Genomic DNA, 22527 nt, shown 5'->3' on the forward strand with positions numbered 1-22527 from the left:
CAGGCTCTCAGCGTCTCTGGCACGGCCATCGTGAAACCCCTGAGAGAGACACCCAGACCCGGTGTTGAACCCAGACTCTCAGTGTCTCTGACACGGCCATCGTGAACCCCCTGAGAGAGAGAGACACCCAGACCCGGTGTTGAACCCAGGCTCTCAGCGTCTCTGACACGGCCATCGTGAACCCCCTGAGAGAGAGACACCCAGACCCGGTGTTGAACCCAGGCTCTCAGCGTCTCTCACACGGCCATCGTGAACCCCCTGAGAGAGAGACACCCAGACCCGGTGTTGAACCCAGGCTCTCAGCGTCTCTGACACGGCCATCGTGAACCCCCTGAGAGAGAGAGAGAGGGACACCCAGACCCGGTGTTGAACCCAGGCTCTCAGCGTCTCTGACACGGCCATCGTGAACCCCCTGAGAGAGAGAGAGAGACACCCAGACCCGGTGTTGAACCCAGACCCTCAAGTCAAGAGGCAGGACTTCAGGGTTTGTCAAAAAACGAGGGTGGGGGCCGTTTATTCAGTCACGTGACACGCGGGGGGAGTGGGGGGGGGTGTTACTCTATTTACAACGCGGAGTCCGAACCAATCAGTGACGAGCTTAGGGGTGGGAGGGGGTTAGTGGGTGGGAGGGGTTAGTGGGGGGGGGGGGAAGGTGCTGAGGGGGTTAAAGGTCAAAGTTCACACGAGTTGAGGGGGTTTTCAGAGGCCACCAGCAGTGGAGAAACCTGGTCATTGGGTCACGTGGGGTCGTGGGATTGGTGGGGGGGGGCAAGGGGGGGGAAGGGTGGGGGCAAGGGGGGGGGTGAAGGAAGGGTGGGGGCAAGGGAGGGGGTGGTGGGGGCAAGGGGGGGGGGGTGGTGGGGGCAAGGGGGGGGGGGTGGTGGGGGCAAGGGGGGGGGGAAGGGTGGGGGCAAGGGGGGGGGTGGGGGGGGGAAGGGTGGGGGCAAGGGGGGGGTAGTGGGGGCAAGGGGGGGGGGTAGTGGGGGCAAGGGGGGGGGGTGGTGGGGGCAAGGGGGGGGTAGTGGGGGCAAGGGGGGGGTGGGGGGGGGAAGGGTGGGGGCAAGGGGGGGGTGGGGGGGGGAAGGGTGGGGGCAAGGGGGGGGGGGGTGGTGGGGGCAAGGGGGGGGGGGTGGTGGGGGCAAGGGGGGGGGGTGGTGGGGGCAAGGGGGGGGGGGCAAGGGGGGGGGGGCGTTAGAAACGCGACCGCGTAAACGAACGCAATAGATGGAGCGAGATGAAGAGATAACTAGTTGAGCAATGGAGAGAGAGAGCGAGAGAGAGAGATGGGGCGATGTTAGATTAACAGAGCGAGAGAGAGAGATGGGGCGATGTTAGATTAACAGAAAGAGAGAGAGAGATGGGGCGATGTTAGAGTAACAGAAAGAGAGAGAGAGATGGGGCGATGTTAGATTAACAGAAAGAGAGAGAGAGATGGGGCGATGTTAGAATAACAGAAAGAGAGAGAGAGATGGGGCGATGTTAGATTAACAGAAAGAGAGAGAGAGATGGGGCGATGTTAGATTAACAGAAAGAGAGAGAGAGATGGGGCGATGTTAGAATAACAGAAAGAGAGAGAGAGATGGGGCGATGTTAGATTAACAGAAAGAGAGAGAGAGATGGGGCGATGTTAGATTAACAGAAAGAGAGAGAGAGATGGGGCGATGTTAGAATAACAGAAAGAGAGAGAGAGATGGGGCGATGTTAGATTAACAGAGCGAGAGAGAGATGGGGCGATGTTAGATTAACAGAGAGAGAGAGAGAGAGATGGGGCGATGTTAGATTAACAGAAAGAGAGAGAGAGATGGGGCGATGTTAGAATAACAGAGAGAGAGAGAGAGATGGGGCGATGTTAGATTAACAGAAAGAGAGAGAGAGATGGGGCGATGTTAGATTAACAGAAAGAGAGAGAGAGATGGGGCGATGTTAGATTAACAGAAAGAGAGAGAGAGATGGGGCGATGTTAGATTAACAGAAAGAGAGAGAGAGATGGGGCGATGTTAGAATAACAGAAAGAGAGAGAGAGATGGGGCGATGTTAGATTAACAGAGCGAGAGAGAGATGGGGCGATGTTAGAATAACAGAAAGAGAGAGAGAGATGGGGCGATGTTAGATTAACACAAAGAGAGAGAGATGGGGCGATGTTAGATTAACACAAAGAGAGAGAGAGATGGGGCGATGTTAGATTAACAGAAAGAGAGAGAGATGGGGCGATGTTAGATTAACAGAGAGAGAGAGAGATGGGGCGATGTTAGATTAACAGAGCGAGAGAGAGAGAGATGGGGCGATGTTAGATTAACAGAGAGAGAGAGATGGGGCGATGTTAGAATAACAGAAAGAGAGAGAGAGAGATGGGGCGATGTTAGATTAACAGAGAGAGAGAGATGGGGCGATGTTAGATTAACAGAAAGAGAGAGAGAGATGGGGCGATGTTAGATTAACAGAAAGAGAGAGAGATGGGGCGATGTTAGATTAACACAAAGAGAGAGAGAGATGGGGCGATGTTAGATTAACAGAAAGAGAGAGAGATGGGGCGATGTTAGATTAACAGAGAGAGAGAGAGATGGGGCGATGTTAGAATAACAGAAAGAGAGAGAGAGATGGGGCGATGTTAGATTAACAGAGCGAGAGAGAGAGAGATGGGGCGATGTTAGAATAACAGAAAGAGAGAGAGAGATGGGGCGATGTTAGATTAACAGAAAGAGAGAGAGAGATGGGGCGATGTTAGATTAACAGAAAGAGAGAGAGAGATGGGGCGATGTTAGATTAACAGAAAGAGAGAGAGATGGGGCGATGTTAGATTAACAGAAAGAGAGAGAGAGATGGGGCGATGTTAGAATAACAGAAAGAGAGAGAGAGATGGGGCGATGTTAGAATAACAGAAAGAGAGAGAGAGATGGGGCGATGTTAGATTAACAGAAAGAGAGAGAGAGATGGGGCGATGTTAGATTAACACAAAGAGAGAGAGATGGGGCGATGTTAGATTAACACAAAGAGAGAGAGAGATGGGGCGATGTTAGAATAACAGAAAGAGAGAGAGAGATGGGGCGATGTTAGAATAACAGAAAGAGAGAGAGAGAGATGGGGCGATGTTAGATTAACAGAAAGAGAGAGAGAGATGGGGCGATGTTAGATTAACACAAAGAGAGAGAGAGATGGGGCGATGTTAGATTAACAGAAAGAGAGAGAGATGGGGCGATGTTAGATTAACAGAAAGAGAGAGAGAGATGGGGCGATGTTAGATTAACAGAAAGAGAGAGAGAGATGGGGCGATGTTAGATTAACAGAAAGAGAGAGAGAGATGGGGCGATGTTAGATTAACACAAAGAGAGAGAGAGAGATGGGGCGATGTTAGAATAACACAAAGAGAGAGAGAGATGGGGCGATGTTAGAATAACACAAAGAGAGAGAGATGGGATGGGGCGCAGACTGCCGACACGAAGTAAACCCGCGACCAAGTGACAGGGAGCCCCAGACCGATCCTCTGGGAATCCCACACCCCTCACCCCACACAGTTGCTACAACTCGCCCCATGGACACTCTCTACACACGCGGCCACTGTGGCCTAACCATGGGCCTGGCTCTAACCCTGGGCCCTGCTTCTAAGCCTGGGCCATAAGCCTGGGCCATAAGCCTGGGCCATACGCCTGGGCCATACGCCTGGGCCATACGCCTGGGCCATAAGCCTGGGCCATACGCCTGGGCCATAAGCCTGGGCCATAAGCCTGGGCCTCACCTTTGAGCTTGGTTCTAACCCTGGCCCTAACCTTGACCCTAACCCTAACCCTGGCCTAGCCAAGCCCTGGGCCTAACCTTGGCCCTAACTCTGGCCCTGGGCCTGACTTGAGGCCTAACCTTGGGCCTAACTATCGCTCTAACCCTGGCCCGGCGCTAATCCTAACACTCGCCCGACTTGGCCTGGCCCTGGCCTTGCTGGGGGTCTCTCTTGGCGGTCAACTGCTGCAGGGGAGGGAGACTCGGGGAGACCGGGTCTCAGGGTGAGAGACTCAGGGAGACCGGGTCTCAGGGTGAGAGACTCAGGGAGACCGGGGTCTCAGGGTGAGAGAGACTCAGGGAGACCGGGTCTCAGGGTGAGAGACTCGGGGAGACCGGGTCTCAGGGTGAGAGACTCAGGGAGACTGGGTCTCAGGGTGGGAGACTCAGGGAGACCGGGTCTCAGGGTGAGAGACTCAGGGAGACCGGGTCTCAGGGTTGGAGTGTGTTAGTGTGTGTGGACTCTACACTATGTTAGAATGTACAAATTGCCATTGCTACTGTGAACACCAGGATACGCACTCTCTCCGTGTGGTGTGCTGCTGGTACGTGCGTGCGAGTGAGTGGGGTCCTGGACCTCCCCTAGGTCGACTCAGCCTCAAACGTGTGTGTGAGTGAGTGTAGTGTAGTAGTGTATAGTGTAGTGTATAGTGTAGTAGTGTATAGTGTAGTAGTGTATAGTGTAGTAGTGTAGAGTGTAGTGTAGTAGTGTATAGTGTAGTAGTGTATAGTGTAGTGTATAGTGTAGTAGTGTATAGTGTAGTAGTGTATAGTGTAGTAGTGTATAGTGTAGTAGTGTATAGTGTAGTAGTGTATAGTGTAGTAGTGTATAGTGTAGTAGTGTATAGTGTAGTAGTGTAGTAGTGTATAGTGTAGTAGTGTATAGTGTAGTAGTGTATAGTGTAGTAGTGTATAGTGTAGTAGTGTATAGTGTAGTAGTGTATAGTGTAGTAGTGTATAGTGTAGTAGTGTATAGTGTAGTAGTGTATAGTGTAGTAGTGTAGTGTAGTAGTGTAGAGTGTAGTGTAGTAGTGTATAGTGTAGTAGTGTATAGTGTAGTAGTGTATAGTGTAGTAGTGTATAGTGTAGTAGTGTATAGTGTAGTAGTGTAGTGTAGAGCTAGTGCAGGATGGTGAGCTTGGGGTTGTTGGACTGGCTGGAGTTGCAGGCGGTGGGGTCCATGAGTGGGCAGCGTCGTACGTCCAGAACACGGAGACGCGGACACGGCGAGAGAGCGGACAGCGAGCGCGGGGAGAGACGTGGGCAGCCTGTACACAGACACACACACACACAGACACAGGTTACACACAGACACACACACACAGAGGTTACACACACACACACACAGAACACGGAGACGCGGACACGGCGAGAGAGCGGACAGCGAGCGCGGGGAGAGACGTGGGCAGCCTGGACACAGACACAGGTTACACACAGACACAGGTTACACACAGACACACACACACAGAGGTTACACACACACACAGAACATGGAGACGCGGACACGGCGAGAGAGCGGACAGCGAGCGCGGGGAGAGACGTGGGCAGCATGGACACAGACACACGCAGACACAGGTTACACACAGACACACACACACAGAGGTTACACACACACAGACACAGAGATCACACACACACAGAGATCACACACACACAGACACAGAGATCACACACACACAGACACAGAGATCACACACAGAGACCACACACACACAGAGATCACACACACACACAGAGATCACACACACACACACACAGATATCACACACACACAGAGATCACACACACACAGAGATCACACACACACACAGAGATCACACACACACACACAGAGATCACACACACACACACAGAGATCACACACACACACACAGAGATCACACACACACACACAGAGACCACACACACACACAAAGAGATCACACACACACACACAGAGATCACACACACACAGAGATCACACACACACACAGAGATCACACACACACACACAGAGATCACACACACACAGAGATCACACACACACACAGAGATCACACACACACACACAGAGATCACACACACACACACAGAGATCACACACACACAGAGATCACACACACACACACAGAGACCACACACACACAGAGATCACACACACACACACACAGAGATCACACACACACACAGAGATCACACACACACACACAGAGATCACACACACACAGAGATCACACACACACAGAGATCACACACACACACAGAGATCACACACACACAGAGATCACACACACACACACAGAGATCACACACACACACAGAGATCACACACACACACACAGAGATCACACACACACAGAGATCACACACACACACACAGAGATCACACACACACAGAGATCACACACACACACACAGAGATCACACACACACAGAGATCACACACACACACACAGAGATCACACACACACAGAGATCACACACACACACACAGAGATCACACACACACAGAGATCACACACACACACACAGAGATCACACACACACAGAGATCACACACACACACACAGAGATCACACACACACAGAGATCACACACACACAGAGATCACACACACACACACAGAGATCACACACACACAGAGATCACACACACACACACAGAGATCACACACACACAGAGATCACACACACACACAGAGATCACAGACACACACACACAGAGATCACACACACACACAGAGATCACAGACACACACACACAGAGACCACACACACACAGAGATCACACACACACAGAGATCACACACACACACACAGAGATCACACACACACACAGAGATCACACACACACAGAGATCACACACACACACAGAGATCACACACACACAGAGATCACACACACACAGAGATCACACACACACACAGAGATCACACACACACACAGAGATCACACACACACAGAGATCACACACACACACAGACACACAGGTTACACACAGAGATCACACACACACAGAGATCACACACACACACAGAGATCACACACACACAGAGATCACACACACACACAGAGATCACACACACACACAGAGATCACACACACACACAGACACACAGGTTACACACACACAGAGATCACACACACACAGAGATCACACACACACACAGAGATCACACACACACAGAGATCACACACACACACAGACACACAGGTTACACACACACAGAGATCACACACACACACAGACACACAGGTTACACACACACAGAGATCACACACACACACAGAGATCACACACACACAGAGATCACACACACACACAGACACACAGGTTACACACACACAGAGATCACACACACACACAGAGATTACACACACACACAGAGATTACACACACACACACAGACACACACACACAGAGATCACACACACACACAGAGATTACACACACACACAGAGATTACACACACACACACAGACCACACACACACAGAGATCACACACACACACACACAGAGATCACACACACACACAGAGATCACACACACACACACAGAGATCACACACACACAGAGATCACACACACACACAGAGATCACACACACACAGAGATCACACACACACACACACAGAGATCACACACACACAGAGATCACACACACACACACAGAGATCACACACACACACACAGAGATCACACACACACAGAGATCACACACACACACACAGAGATCACACACACACAGAGATCACACACACACAGAGATCACACACACACACACAGAGATCACACACACACAGAGATCACACACACACAGAGATCACACACACACACAGAGACCACACACACACAGAGATCACACACACACACACAGAGATCACACACACACACAGAGATCACACACACACACAGAGATCACACACACACACACAGAGATCACACACACACACACACAGAGATTACACACACACACAGAGATCACACACACACACACAGAGATCACACACACACACACACAGAGATCACACACACACACACACAGAGATCACACACACACACAGGTTACACACACACACAGAGATGACACACACACAGAGATCACACACACACACAGACACACAGGTCACACACACACAGAGATCACAGACACACACACACAGAGATCACACACACACACAGAGATCACACACACACAGAGATCACACACACACAGAGATCACACACACACACACAGAGATCACACACACACAGAGATCACACACACAGAGATCACACACACACAGAGATCACACACACACAGAGATCACACACACACACACAGAGATCACACACACACAGAGATCACACACACAGAGATTACACACACACAGAGATCACACACACACAGAGATCACACACACACACACAGAGATCACACACACACAGAGATCACACACACACACAGAGATCACAGACACACACACACAGAGATCACACACACACACAGAGATCACAGACACACACACACAGAGACCACACACACACAGAGATCACACACACACAGAGATCACACACACACACAGAGATCACACACACACAGAGATCACACACACACACAGAGATCACACACACACAGAGATCACACACACACACAGAGATCACACACACACAGAGATCACACACACACACAGAGATCACACACACACAGAGATCACACACACACAGAGATCACACACACACAGAGATCACACACACACACAGAGATCACACACACACACAGAGATCACACACACACAGAGATCACACACACACACAGACACACAGGTTACACACAGAGATCACACACACACAGAGATCACACACACACACAGAGATCACACACACACAGAGATCACACACACACACAGAGATCACACACACACACAGAGATCACACACACACACAGACACACAGGTTACACACACACAGAGATCACACACACACACAGAGATCACACACACACAGAGATCACACACACACACAGAGATCACACACACACACAGACACACAGGTTACACACACACAGAGATCACACACACACAGAGATCACACACACACACAGAGATCACACACACACAGAGATCACACACACACACAGACACACAGGTTACACACACACAGAGATCACACACACACACAGACACACAGGTTACACACACACAGAGATCACACACACACACAGAGATCACACACACACAGAGATCACACACACACACAGACACACAGGTTACACACACACAGAGATCACACACACACACAGAGATTACACACACACACAGAGATTACACACACACACACAGACACACACACACATAGATCACACACACACACAGAGATTACACACACACACAGGTTACACACACACACACAGACACACACACACAGAGATTACACACACACACAGGTTACACACACACACACAGTGACACACACACACACAGACACACAGATTATACAGACACAATTTATACACACACACACAGTGTCCGCACATGCGTCTCACCGGTGAGACCCAGTGTCTGTGTGTGTCTGTGTGTGTCTGTGTGTGTGTCTGTGTGTGTATCTGTGTGTCTGTGTGTGTGTCTGTGTGTCTGTGTGTCTCTGTGTGTGTCTGTGTGTCTGTGTGTCTCTGTGTGTGTCTGTGCGTGTGTGTCTGTGTGTGTGTCTGTGTGTCTCTGTGTGTGTCTGTGCGTGTGTATCTGTGTGTGTGTCTGTGTGTCTGCGTGTCTCTTTCTGTGTGTGTGTCTGTGTGTCTCTGTGTGTGTGTCTGTATCTGTGTATCTGTGTGTGTGTGTGTCTGTGTGTCTGTGTATCTGTATCTGTGTATCTGTGTGTGTGTCTGTGTGTGTATCTGTGTATGTGTGTGTGTGTGTCTGTGTATCTGTGTGTTTGTGTATCTGTATCTGTGTATCTGTGTGTGTGTCTGTGTGTCTGTGTGTGTGTCTCTGTGTCTCTGCATGTGTCTGTGTGTCCCACCGGTGAGGCACAGCGTGTGTAGACAGCTCCCCGCGGGCTAGGCAGCGAGGGTTTCCACGCCGGAGTCCGTGAGGTGTGTGTCTGTGTGTGTATCTGTCTGCGTGTGTCTCTCTGCGCGTCTCTGTGTCTCTGTGTGTGTCTCTGCGTGTCTCTGTGTGTCTGTGTGTCCCACCGGTGAGGCACAGCGTGTGTAGACAGCTCCCTGCGGGCGAGGCAGCGAGGGTTTCCACGCCGGAGTCCGTGAGGTGTGTGCAGAACGACAGGTCCAGGATGCGAAGCTGCGGGCAGCGTGCGCCCAGCTCCCCCAGCGAGGCGTCCGTGATGTCGGCGCCACGCACACGCAGCTCCAGCAGCCCACGCAGACGCGGCCACGCAGGCTGTGTCTCGCCTGGGGGGGGGTAGAGGGGGAGGTGTGACGGTGGTGGTGGTGTGTGTGTGTGATGGTGGTGGTGTGTGTGTGTGATGGTGGTGGTGGTGTGTGTGTGATGGTGGTGGTGTGTGTGTGTGTGATGGTGGTGGTGGTGTGTGTGTGACGGTGGTGTGTGTGTGACAGGCCACGCCGGCTGGGTCTCACTTGAGGGGGGGTAGAGGAGGAGGTGTGACGGTGGTGGTGGTGTGTGTGTGTGCTGGTGGGTGTGTTATGGTGTGTGACGGTGGTGTGTGTGTGACAGCCCACGCAGACGCGGCCACGCCGGCTGTGTCTCGCCTGGGGGGGGGGGGGGTAGAGGGGGAGGTGTGACGGTGGTGGTGGTGTGTGTGTGTGATGGTGGTGTGTGTGATGGTGTGTGTGACGGTGGTAGTAGTGGTGTGTGTGTGTGATGGTGGTGGTGTGTGTGTGACGGTGGTGGTGTGTGTGACGGTGGTGTGTGTGTGACGGTGGTGGTGTGTGTGATGGTGGTGGTGTGTGTGTGACGGTGGTAGTAGTGGTGTGTGTGTGACGGTGGTGGTGTGTGTGATGGTGGTAGTGTGTGTGATGGTGGTGTGTGTGTGTGATGGTGGTGGTGTGTGTGATGGTGGTGTGTGTGTGTGATGGTGGTAGTGTGTGTGATGGTGGTGTGTGTGTGTGATGGTGGTGGTGTGTGTGATGGTGGTGTGTGTGTGACGGTGGTGTGTGTGACAAGCCACGCCGGCTGGGTCTCACTTGAGGGGGGGTAGAGGGGGGGGTGTGACGGTGGTGGTGGTGTGTGTGTTTGTGATGGTGGTGGTGGTGTGTGTGTGTGACGGTGAGTGTGTTATGGTGTGTGACGGTGGTGTGTGTGTGACAGCCCACGCAGACGCGGCCACGCAGGCTGTGTCTCGCCAGGGGGGGGGGGGTAGAGGGGGAGGTGTGACGGTGGTGGTGGTGGTGTGTGTGTGTGATGGTGGTGGTGTGTGTGACGGTGGTGTGTGTGTGTGACGGTGGTGGTGTGTGTGTGTGACGGTGGTGGTGGTGTGTGTGATGGTGGTGGTGTGTGTGTGATGGTGGTGGTGTGTGTGTGACGGTGGTGGTGGTAGTGGTGGTGTGTGTGTGTGACGGTGGTGGTGTGTGTGTGTGATGGTGGTGGTGTGTGTTGGTGGTGGTGGTGTGTGTGTGACGTTGGTGGTATGTGTGTGTGATGGTGGTGGTGTGTGTGTGACGTTGGTGGTGTGTGTGTGTGACGGTGGTGGTGTGTGTGTGTGTGATGGTGTGTGTGTGTGATGGTGGTGTGTGTGTGTTGGTGGTGGTGGTGTGTGTGTGATGGTGTGTGTGTGTGATGGTGGTGTGTGTGATGGTGGTGTGTGTGTGTTGGTGGTGGTGTGTGTGTTGGTGGTGGTGTGTGACGTTGGTGGTGTGTGTGTGATGGTGGTGGTGTGTGTGTGATGGTGGTGGTGTGTGTGTGATGTTGGTGGTGTGTGTGACGGTGGTGGTGTGTGTGTGATGGTGTGTGTGTGTGATGGTGGTGTGTGTGTGTTGGTGGTGGTGTGTGTGTGATGGTGGTGTGTGTGTGTTGGTGGTGTGTGTGTGACGTTGGTGGTGTGTGTGTGTGACGGTGGTGGTGTGTGTGTGACGTTGGTGGTGTGTGTGACGGTGGTGGTGTGTGTGATGGTGTGTGTGTGTGATGGTGGTGTGTGTGTGTTGGTGGTGTGTGTGTGTGTGTTGGTGGTGTGTGTGTGATGGTGTGTGTGTGTGATGGTGGTGTGTGTGTGACGTTGGTGGTGTGTGTGTGTGATGGTGGTGGTGTGTGTGTGACGTTGGTGGTGTGTGTGATGGTGTGTGTGTGTGATGGTGGTGTGTGTGTGTTGGTGGTGTGTGTGTGTTGGTGGTGGTGGTGTGTGTGTGATGGTGTGTGTGTGTGATGGTGGTGTGTGTGTGTTGGTGGTGGTGTGTGTGTGACGTTGGTGGTGTGTGTGTGTGATGGTGGTGGTGTGTGTGTGACGTTGGTGGTGTGTGTGTGTGACGGTGGTGGTGTGTGTGTGTGTGATGGCGTGTGTGTGTGATGGTGGTGTGTGTGTGTTGGTGGTGTGTGTGTGATGGTGTGTGTGTGATGGTGGTGTGTGTGTGTGTTGGTGGTGGTGGTGTGTGTGTGACGTTGGTGGTGTGTGTGACGGTGGTGGTGTGTGTGTGTGATGGTGTGTGTGTGTGATGGTGGTGTGTGTGTGTTGGTGGTGGTGGTGTGTGTGTGATGGTGGTGGTGTGTGTGTGTGATGGTGGTGTGTGTGTGTGACGGTGGTGGTGTGTGTGTGTGATGGTGGTGTGTGTGTGTTGGTGGTGTGTGTGTGTGACGGTGGTGGTGTGTGTGTGTGATGGTGGTGTGTGTGTGTTGGTGTGGTGGTGGTGTGTGTGTGACGTTGGTGGTGTGTGTGTGTGATGGTGGTGGTGTGTGTGATGGTGGTGTGTGTGTGTGACGGTGGTGGTGGTGTGTGTGTGTGACGGTGGTGTGTGTGACGGTGGTGGTGGTGTGTGTGTGTGACGGTGGTGGTGGTGTGTGTGATGGTGTGTGTGACGGTGGTAGTAGTGGTGTGTGTGTGTGACGGTGGTAGTAGTGGTGTGTGTGTGTGATGGTGGTGGTGTGTGACGGTGGTGTGTGTGTGTGACGGTGGTGGTGTGTGTGTGTGACGGTGGTGGTGGTGGTGTGTGTGTGATGGTGGTGGTGTGTGTGTGATGGTGGTGGTGTGTGTGACGGTGGTGGTGGTGTGTGTGTGTGATGGTGGTGTGTGTGACAGGCCACGCCGGCTGGGTCTCACTTGAGGGGGGGTAGAGGGGGAGGTGTGACGGTGGTGGTGGTGTGTGTGATGGTGGTGGTGTGTGTGTGTGTGATGGTGGTGTGTGTGACAGGCCATGCCGGCTGGGTCTCGCCTGGGGGGGGGGGGGGGTAGAGGGGGAGGTGTGACGGTGGTGGTGGTGTGTGTGTGTGATGGTGGTGTGTGTGTGACGGTGGTGGTGGTGTGTGTGTGTGATGGTGGTGGTGTGTGTGTGACGGTGGGTGTGTTATGGTGTGTGACGGTGGTGGTGTGTGTGTGACAGCCCACGCAGACGCGGCCACACCGGCTGTGTCTCACCTTGGGGGGGGGGGTGGGTAGAGGGGGTGGTGTGTGTATGACGGTGGTAGTAGTGGTGTGTGTGTGTGTGACGGTGGTGGTGGTAGTGGTGGTGTGTGTGTGTGACGGTGGTGGTGTGTGTGATGGTGGTGGTGTGTGTGTGTGATGGTGGTGGTGTGTGTGTGATGGTGGTGTGTGTGTGTTGGTGGTGTGTGTGTGACGTTGGTGGTGTGTGTGTGACGGTGGTGGTGTGTGTGTGTGTGATGGTGGTGGTGTGTGTGTGTGTGATGGTGGTGGTGTGTGTGTGTGTGACGGTGGTGTGTGTGACAGGCCACGCCGGCTGGGTCTCGCCTGGGGGGGGGGGGGGTAGAGGGGGAGGTGTGACGGTGGTGGTGGTGTGTGTGTGTGATGGTGGTGGTGGTGTGTGTGTGATGTTGGTGGTGTGTGTGTGTGACGGTGGTGGTGGTGTGTGTGTGTGATGGTGGTGGTGGTGTGTGTGTGACGGTGGGTGTGTTATGGTGTGTGACGGTGGTGGTGTGTGTGTGACAGCCCACGCAGACGCGGCCACACCGGCTGTGTCTCACCTTGGGGGGGGGGGGGGTAGAGTGGGTGGTGTGTGTATGACGGTGGTAGTAGTGGTGTGTGTGTGTGTGACGGTGGTGGTGGTAGTGGTGGTGTGTGTGTGTGACGGTGGTGGTGTGTGTGTGTGTGATGGTGGTGGTGTGTGTGTGATGTTGGTGGTGTGTGTGTGTGACGGTGGTGGTGTGTGTGTGTGATGGTGTGTGTGTGTGATGGTGGTGTGTGTGTGTTGGTGGTGGTGGTGTGTGTGTGATGGTGTGTGTGTGTGATGGTGGTGTGTGTGTGTTGGTGGTGGTGGTGTGTGTGTGACGTTGGTGGTGTGTGTGTGTGATGGTGGTGGTGTGTGTGTGATGTTGGTGGTGTGTGTGACGGTGGTGGTGTGTGTGTGTGATGGTGTGTGTGATGGTGGTGTGTGTGTGTTGGTGGTGGTGTGTGTGTGTGATGGTGGTGTGTGTGTGTTGGTGGTGGTGGTGTGTGTGTGACGTTGGTGGTGTGTGTGTGTGTGTGATGGTGGTGGTGTGTGTGTGACGTTGGTGGTGTGTGTGTGTGACGGTGGTGGTGTGTGTGTGATGGTGTGTGTGTGTGATGGTGGTGTGTGTGTGTTGGTGGTGGTGGTGTGTGTGTGATGGTGTGTGTGTGTGATGGTGGTGTGTGTGTGTTGGTGGTGGTGGTGTGTGTGTGACGTTGGTGGTGTGTGTGATGGTGGTGGTGTGTGTGTGACGTTGGTGGTGTGTGTGTGTGACGGTGGTGGTGTGTGTGTGTGTGATGGTGTGTGTGATGGTGGTGTGTGTGTGTGATGGTGTGTGTGTGTGTGATGGTGGTGTGTGTGTGTTGGTGGTGTGTGTGTGACGTTGGTGGTGTGTGTGTGTGACGTTGGTGGTGTGTGTGACGGTGGTGGTGTGTGTGTGTGTGTGTGATGGTGTGTGTGTGTGATGGTGGTGGTGGTGTGTGTGTTGGTGGTGGTGGTGTGTGTGTGATGGTGGTGGTGTGTGTGTGTGATGGTGGTGTGTGTGTGTGACGGTGGTGGTGTGTGTGTGTGATGGTGGTGTGTGTGTGTTGGTGGTGGTGGTGTGTGTGTGACGTTGGTGGTGTGTGTGTGTGACGGTGGTGGTGTGTGTGACGGTGGTGGTGGTGTGTGTGACGGTGGTGGTGGTGTGTGTGTGTGTGACGGTGGTGTGTGTGACGGTGGTGGTGGTGTGTGTGTGTGACGGTGGTGGTGGTGTGTGTGATGGTGTGTGTGACGGTGGTAGTAGTGGTGTGTGTGTGTGACGGTGGTGTGTGTGTGATGGTGGTGGTGTGTGTTTGACGGTGGTAGTGGTGTGTGTGTGTGACGGTGGTGTGTGTGTGATGGTGGTAGTGTGTGTGTGTGTGACGGTGGTGTGTGTGGTGGTGGTGTATGACGATGGTGGTGGTGGTGTGTGTGTGTGACGGTGGTGTGTGTGGTGGTGGTGTGACGATGGTGGTGGTGGTGTGTGTGTGTGAAGGTGGTGTGTGTGGTGGTGGTGTGACGATGGTGGTGGTGGTGTGTGTGTGTGAAGGTGGTGTGTGTGACGGTGGTGGTGTGTGTGTGATGGTGTGTGTGTGACGGTGTGTGAGTGACGGTGGTGGTGTGTGTGTGTGACGGTGTGTGAGTGACGGTGGTGGTGATGGTGTGTGTGTGACGGTGGTGATGGTGTGTGTGTGATGGTGGTGTGTGTGTGTGATGGTGATGGTGTGTGTGTGACGGTGTGTGAGTGATGGTGGTGGTGTGTGTGTGTGACGGTGGTGATGGGGTGTGTGTGACGGTGCTGGTGGTAGTGTGTGTGTGACGGTGTGTGTGACGGTGGTGGTGGTAGTGTGTGTGTGACGGTGTGTGTGACGGTGGTGTTGGTAGTGTGTGTGTGACGGTGTGTGTGACGGTGGTGGTGTGTGTGTGACGGTGGTGGTGTGTGTGTGTGAAGGTGGTGGTGGTGGTGGTTGTGATGATGGTGGTGGTGGTGGTTGTGGTTGTGATGATGGTAGTGATGATGGTAGTGGTTGTGATGATGGTAGTGGTTGTGGTAGTAGTTGTGATGATGGTAGTAGTTGTGATGATGGTAGTGGTTGTGATGATGGTAGTGGTTGTGATGATGGTTGTGGTGGTTGTGGTGATGGTTGTGGTGGTTGTGGCGTTGCTAACCAGGCCGTGGATCTGGTGCTGTGCTCAGCAGATCCCTCAGCTGAGCGTCTCTCACGCCGTGAGGTGGTGGTTGTGATGATGGTTGTGATGGTGGTTGTGATGGTGGTTGTGATGGTGGTTGTGGTGGTGGTTGTGATGATGGTTGTGATGGTGGTTGTGGTAGTGGTTGTGGTGGTTGTGATGATGGCTGTGTTAGTGGTGGTAGTGATGGTCGTGGTAGTGGCTGTGATGGTCATGGTTGTGGTGGTGGTTGTGACGATTGTGGTGGTGGTTGTGATGGTTGTGATGATGGTTGTGGTGGTTGTGGTGGTGGTTGTGGTGGTTGTGGCGCTACTAACCAGGCCGTGGATCTGGAGCGGTGCTCAGCAAGTCCCTCAGCTGAGCGTCTCTCACGCCGTGAAGTGGTGGTTGTGGTAGTAGTTGTGATGATGGTAGTGGTTGTGATGATGGTTGTGGTGGTTGTGGTGATGGTTGTGGTGGTTGTGGCGCTACTAACCAGGCCGTGGGTCTGGTGCTGTGCTGAGTAGATCCCTCAGCTGAGCGTCCCTCACGCCGTGAGTCCAGCTGAGGTCGAGCGAGCGAAGAGCGCAGCGAGTGCCGACCAACGCGGCCACACTCGCCCATGAGGAGCACGGCATGCTGAGCACCTGGAGGCCTGCACCACCACCACCACCACAACCACAACCACCACAACCAGTGTCACCACCACCACAACCACAACCACCACAACCACAACAACCAGTGTCAACACCACTACCACCACCACCACCATCACACTCGCCCATGAGGAGCACGGCATGCTGAGCACCTGGAGGCCTGCACCACCACCACCACCACAACCACAACCACCACAACCAGTGTCACCACCACCACAACCACAACCACCACAACCACAACCAGTGTCACCACCACCACAACCAGTGTCAACACCACCACCACCACCACCACCACCACCACAACCAGTGTCAACACCACCACCACCACAACAACCACCACCACCACAACCAGTGTCAACACCACCACCACAACAACAACCACCACCACCACAACCAGTGTCAACACCACCACCACCACAACCAGTGTCAACACCACCACCACAACAACCAGTGTCAACACCACCACCACCACCACAACCAGTGTCAACACCACCACCACCACAACAACCACCACCACCACAACCAGTGTCAACACCACCACCACAACAACCAGTGTCAACACCACCACCACCACAACAACCAGTGTCAACACCACACTCACCCACGAGGAGCACGGCATGCTGAGCACCTGAAGGCCTGCAAACACAACAACCATCACAACCACCACCACAACAACCACAACAACCAGTGTCACCACCACCACCACCACCAGTGTCACCACCACCACCACCACGATCATCGTCACCACCACCACCACCACCAGTGTCAACACCACAACAACCATCACAACCACCACAATCATCATCACCACAACCACTACAACCAGTGTCAACACCACAACCACCACCACCACAATCATCGTCACCACCACCACCACCATCACCACCATCACCACCATCACCACCACAACAACCATCACAACCGCCACAATCACCACCACCACAACAACCAGTTTCACCACCATCACCACCACAACAACAATCACAACCACCACAATCATCATCGCCACCACACGGCATGCAGAGCACCTGTAGGCCTGCACCACCACAACCACCACCACCACAACAACCAGTGTCAACACCACCACAACCACCACCATCACAACCACCACCACCACCACCACCAGTGTCAACACCACCACAACCACCACCACCACCAACACAACCACCACAACCACCACCACAACCATCAGTGTCAACACCACCACCACAACAGTTGTCAACACCACCATCACCACCACAACCACCATCATCACAATCACCACCACCACCACCACCAGTGTCAACACCACCACCACCACCACAACCACAACCATCGTCACCACCACAATCATCATCACCACCACCACTATCACTACCATCACTACAACCACCACCACCATCATCATCACCATCACTACCATCACCATCATCACCATCATCACCACCAGCACCACCACAACCAGTCACCACCACCAACACAACCACAACCATCGTCACCATCACAACCACCACAATCATCACCACCACCACCAGCATCACCACCACCGGCACCACCACCATTATCATCACCACCACCACAACCACCAGTGTCACCACCACCAACACCACCACAACCAACGTCACCACAACCACTGTCATCATCATCGCCACCACCATAACCACCACGACCATCACCACCATCATCACCACCACCACCACCACTACCGCCAGCATAGTCAACAGAGAGTGAGGGAGAGTGAAGGGGGAGAGTGAGTAAGTGAGAGAGTGGGTGAGTGAGCGAGTGAGCGGGTGAGTGGGTGAGTGAGAGAGTGAGCAGGTGAGTGAGTGAGTGAGAGAGTGAGCGGGGTGAGCGAGTGAGTGAGCGAGTGAGCGGGTGAGTGATTGAGTGTGAGTGAGTGAGCGAGTGTGAGTGAGCAAGTGAGTAAAGGTGAGTGAGCGAGTGTGAGCGAGTGAGTGTGAGTGCGAGTGAGTGAGCGAGTGAGCGGGGTGAGTGATTGAGTGTGAGTGAGTGAGCGAGTGTGAGTGAGCAAGTGAGTAAAGGTGAGTGAGCGAGTGTGAGCGAGTGAGTGTGAGTGCGAGTGAGTGAGCGAGTGAGCGGGTGAGTGATTGAGTGTGAGTGAGTGAGCGAGTGTGAGTGAGCAAGTGAGTAAAGGTGAGCGAGCAAGTGTGAGCGAGCGAGTGTGAATGAGTGAGTGAGTGAGCGAGTGAGTGAGTGAGCGAGCGAGTGTGAGTGAGTGTGAGCGAGCGAGTGTGAGCGAGTGTGTGAGCGAGTGTGAGTGAGTGAGTGTGATTGAGTGAGTGAGCGAGTGTGAGCGAGCGAGTGTGAATGAGCGAGTGTGAGTGTGAGTGAGGGTGCAGCACTTGGCAGCCTGGCTGTGAGCCAGCCGAGCAGGGCGAGTGAGAGGGGGCAACGCGAGATGTCCAGCGAGAAGGTGAGTGAGTGAGAGTGTGAGCGAGTGTGAGTGAGTGTGAGTGAGTGTGAGCGAGTGTGAGCGAGTGAGCGAGTGTGAGTGAGTGATACAGTGAGTGAGCGAGTGTGAGCGAGTGTGAGCGAGTGTGAGCGAGTGAGCGAGTGTGAGCGAGTGTGAGCGAGTGTGAGTGAGTGTGAGCAAGTGCGAGCGAGTGAGAGTGAGCGAGTGTGAGCGAGCGAGTGAGAGTGAGCGAGTGAGAGTGAGTGTGAGCGAGTGAGCGAGTGTGAGTGAGCGAGTGTGTGAATGAGCGAGTGTGAGCGAGTGTGAGCGAGCGAGTGTGAGTGTGAGTGAGCGAGTGTGAGTGAGCGAGCGAGTGAGTGAGTGAGTGAGCGAGTGTGAGTGTGAGTGAGCGAGTGTGAGTGAGCGAGCGAGTGAGTGAGTGAGCGAGCGAGTGAGTGAGCGAGCGAGTGAGCGAGTGAGTGAGCGAGTGAGAGTGAGTGAGCGAGGTGAGTGAGTGAGCGAGTGAGCGAGCGAGCGAGTGAGCGAGCGATCGAGCGAGTGAGTGAGTGAGCGAGTGAGTGAGTGAGTGAGCGAGTGAGTGAGCGAGGGAGGTGAGCGAGAGCGAGAGCGAGCGAGTGAGTGAGTGAGCGAGCGGAGCGAGCGAGCGAGGCGAGTGAGCGAGCGAGCGAGTGAGCGAGCGAGTGAGCGAGAGCGAGGTGAGGAGCGAGTGAGTGAGTGAGCGAGTGAGTGAGCGAGGGAGTGAGCGAGCGAGCGAGAGCGAGCGAGTGAGTGAGTGAGTGAGCGAGTGCGAGGAGCGAGGGAGTGTGCGAGCGAGCGATGGCGAGTGAGCGAGTGAGCGAGCGAGCGAGTGAGCGAGCGAGTGAGTGAGTGAGCGAGTGAGTGAGCGAGGAGAGCGTGAGAGCGAGCGAGGTGAGTGAGCGAGTGAGTGAGTGAGCGAGCGAGCGAGCGAGTGAGTGAGCGAGCGAGTGAGTGAGCGAGCGAGTGAGTGAGCGAGTGAGTGAGTGAGCGAGAGAGTGAGAGTGAGCGAGGAGTGAGCTGAGAGTGAGCGAGTGAGTGAGCGAGTGAGTGAGCGAGCGAGTGAGTGAGCGAGCGTGAGTGCGAGTGAGCGAGCGAGCGAGCGAGTGAGTGAGCGAGCGTGAGTGCGTGAGTGAGCGAGCGAGTGAGTGAGTGAGTGAGCGAGTGTGAGTGTGAGTGCGGCTTGAGTGAGCGAGTGAGCGGGTGAGTGATTGAGTGAGCGAGTGTGAGCGAGTGAGTGTGAGTGCGAGTGAGTGAGCGAGTGAGCGGGTGAGTGATTGAGTGTGAGTGAGTGAGCGAGTGTGAGTGAGCAAGTGAGTAAAGGTGAGCGAGCAAGTGTGAGCGAGCGAGTGTGAATGAGTGAGTGAGTGAGCGAGTGAGTGAGTGAGCGAGCGAGTGTGAGTGAGTGTGAGCGAGCGAGTGTGAGCGAGTGTGTGAGCGAGTGTGAGTGAGTGAGTGTGATTGAGTGAGTGAGCGAGTGTGAGCGAGCGAGTGTGAATGAGCGAGTGTGAGTGTGAGTGAGGGTGCAGCACTTGGCAGCCTGGCTGTGAGCCAGCCGAGCAGGGCGAGTGAGAGGGGGCAACGCGAGATGTCCAGCGAGAAGGTGAGTGAGTGAGAGTGTGAGCGAGTGTGAGTGAGTGTGAGTGAGTGTGAGCGAGTGTGAGCGAGTGAGCGAGTGTGAGTGAGTGATACAGTGAGTGAGCGAGTGTGAGCGAGTGTGAGCGAGTGTGAGCGAGTGTGAGCGAGTGAGCGAGTGTGAGCGAGTGTGAGAGAGTGTGAGTGAGTGTGAGCAAGTGCGAGCGAGTGAGAGTGAGCGAGTGTGAGCGAGCGAGTGAGAGTGAGCGAGTGAGAGTGAGTGTGAGCGAGTGAGCGAGTGTGAGTGAGCGAGTGTGTGAATGAGCGAGTGTGAGCGAGTGTGAGCGAGCGAGTGTGAGTGAGCGAGTGTGAGTGAGCGAGTGAGTGAGTGAGCGAGTGAGTGAGCGAGTGAGTGAGTGAGCGAGCGAGTGAGTGAGCGAGCGAGTGTGAGTGAGTGTGAGCGAGCGAGTGTGAGCGAGTGTGTGAGCGAGTGTGAGTGAGTGAGTGTGATTGAGTGAGTGAGCGAGTGTGAGCGAGCGAGTGTGAATGAGCGAGTGTGAGTGTGAGTGAGGGTGCAGCACCTGGCAGCCTGGCTGTGAGCCAGCCGAGCTGGGCGAGTGAGAGGGGGCAACGCGAGATGTCCAGCGAGAAGGTGAGTGAGAGTGTGAGTGAGAGTGTGAGCGAGTGTGAGCGAGTGTGAGTGAGTGAGTGAGCGAGTGTGAGCGAGTGTGAGCGAGCGAGTGTGAGTGTGAGTGAGCGAGTGTGAGTGAGCGAGCGAGTGAGTGAGTGAGTGAGCGAGTGTGAGTGTGAGTGAGCGAGTGTGAGTGAGCGAGCGAGTGAGTGAGTGAGCGAGCGAGTGAGTGAGCGAGCGAGTGAGCGAGTGAGTGAGCGAGCGAGTGAGTGAGTGAGCGAGTGAGCGAGCGAGCGAGTGAGCGAGCGAGCGAGTGAGTGAGCGAGTGAGTGAGTGAGTGAGCGAGTGAGTGAGCGAGGGAGTGAGCGAGCGAGCGAGCGAGCGAGTGAGTGAGTGAGCGAGCGAGCGAGGGAGTGAGCGAGCGAGCGAGTGAGCGAGCGAGTGAGCGAGCGAGTGAGTGAGTGAGCGAGTGAGTGAGCGAGGGAGTGAGCGAGCGAGCGAGCGAGCGAGTGAGTGAGTGAGCGAGCGAGCGAGGGAGTGAGCGAGCGAGCGAGGTGAGCGAGCGAGTGAGCGAGCGAGCGAGTGAGCGAGCGAGTGAGTGAGTGAGCGAGTGAGTGAGCGAGTGAGTGAGCGAGCGAGCGAGTGAGTGAGCGAGTGAGTGAGTGAGCGAGCGAGCGAGCGAGTGAGTGAGCGAGCGAGTGAGTGAGCGAGCGAGTGAGTGAGCGAGTGAGTGAGTGAGCGAGCGAGTGAGCGAGAGAGCGAGTGAGTGAGCGAGAGAGTGAGCGAGCGAGTGAGTGAGCGAGCGAGTGAGTGAGTGAGCGAGCGAGTGAGTGAGCGAGCGTGAGTGCGAGTGAGCGAGCGAGCGAGCGAGTGAGTGAGCGAGCGTGAGTGCGAGTGAGCGAGCGAGTGAGTGAGTGAGTGAGTGAGCGAGTGAGTGTGAGTGCGGCTGAGTGAGCGAGTGAGCGGGTGAGTGATTGAGTGTGAGTGAGTGAGCGAGTGTGAGTGAGCAAGTGAGTAAAGGTGAGTGAGCGAGTGTGAGCGAGTGAGTGTGAGTGCGAGTGAGTGAGCGAGTGAGCGGGTGAGTGATTGAGTGTGAGTGAGTGAGCGAGTGTGAGTGAGCAAGTGAGTAAAGGTGAGCGAGCAAGTGTGAGCGAGCGAGTGTGAATGAGTGAGTGAGTGAGCGAGTGAGTGAGTGAGCGAGCGAGTGTGAGTGAGTGTGAGCGAGCGAGTGTGAGCGAGTGTGTGAGCGAGTGT

At 54.5% G+C, this 22527-nt stretch overlaps 1 protein-coding gene across 1 annotated transcript; it reads right to left on the minus strand.

Moving 5' to 3' along the window:
- Positions 1–1173: 1173 nt before the first annotated feature.
- LOC144742268 (uncharacterized) lies at positions 1174–21309 on the minus strand. Its single transcript, XM_078624739.1, has 4 exons — positions 21224–21309; positions 16480–16638; positions 9921–10136; positions 1174–5181 (listed from the first exon to the last, which is right to left on the minus strand). Exons 2-4 carry the CDS (start codon positions 16619–16621, stop codon positions 4370–4372), a joined length of 1170 nt encoding a protein of 389 aa, XP_078480865.1. The 5' UTR covers positions 16622–16638; positions 21224–21309; the 3' UTR covers positions 1174–4369.
- Between the last annotated feature and the right edge of the window lie 1218 nt (positions 21310–22527).

This window comes from Lampetra planeri, unplaced genomic scaffold, assembly GCF_965212315.1.
Source record: "Lampetra planeri unplaced genomic scaffold, kcLamPlan1.2.h2 scaffold_949, whole genome shotgun sequence".
Classification (NCBI taxonomy): Eukaryota; Metazoa; Chordata; class Hyperoartia; order Petromyzontiformes; family Petromyzontidae; genus Lampetra; species Lampetra planeri.

What these genes read in the sequence shown, in the direction of transcription:
- LOC144742268 (XM_078624739.1), bottom strand. Translation starts at nt 16,621, where the DNA reads ATGCCGTGCTCCTCATGGGCGAGTGTGGCCGCGTTGGTCGGCACTCGC. An exon ending in AGCACCAGACCCACGGCCTG is followed by an intron (nt 10,137 to 16,479) that starts GTTAGTAGCGCC and finishes ACCCCCCCCCAG; the next exon opens with GCGAGACACAGCCTGCGTGG. An exon ending in ACACACGCTGTGCCTCACCG is followed by an intron (nt 5,182 to 9,920) that starts GTGGGACACACA and finishes GTCTGTGTCCAG; the next exon opens with GCTGCCCACGTCTCTCCCCG.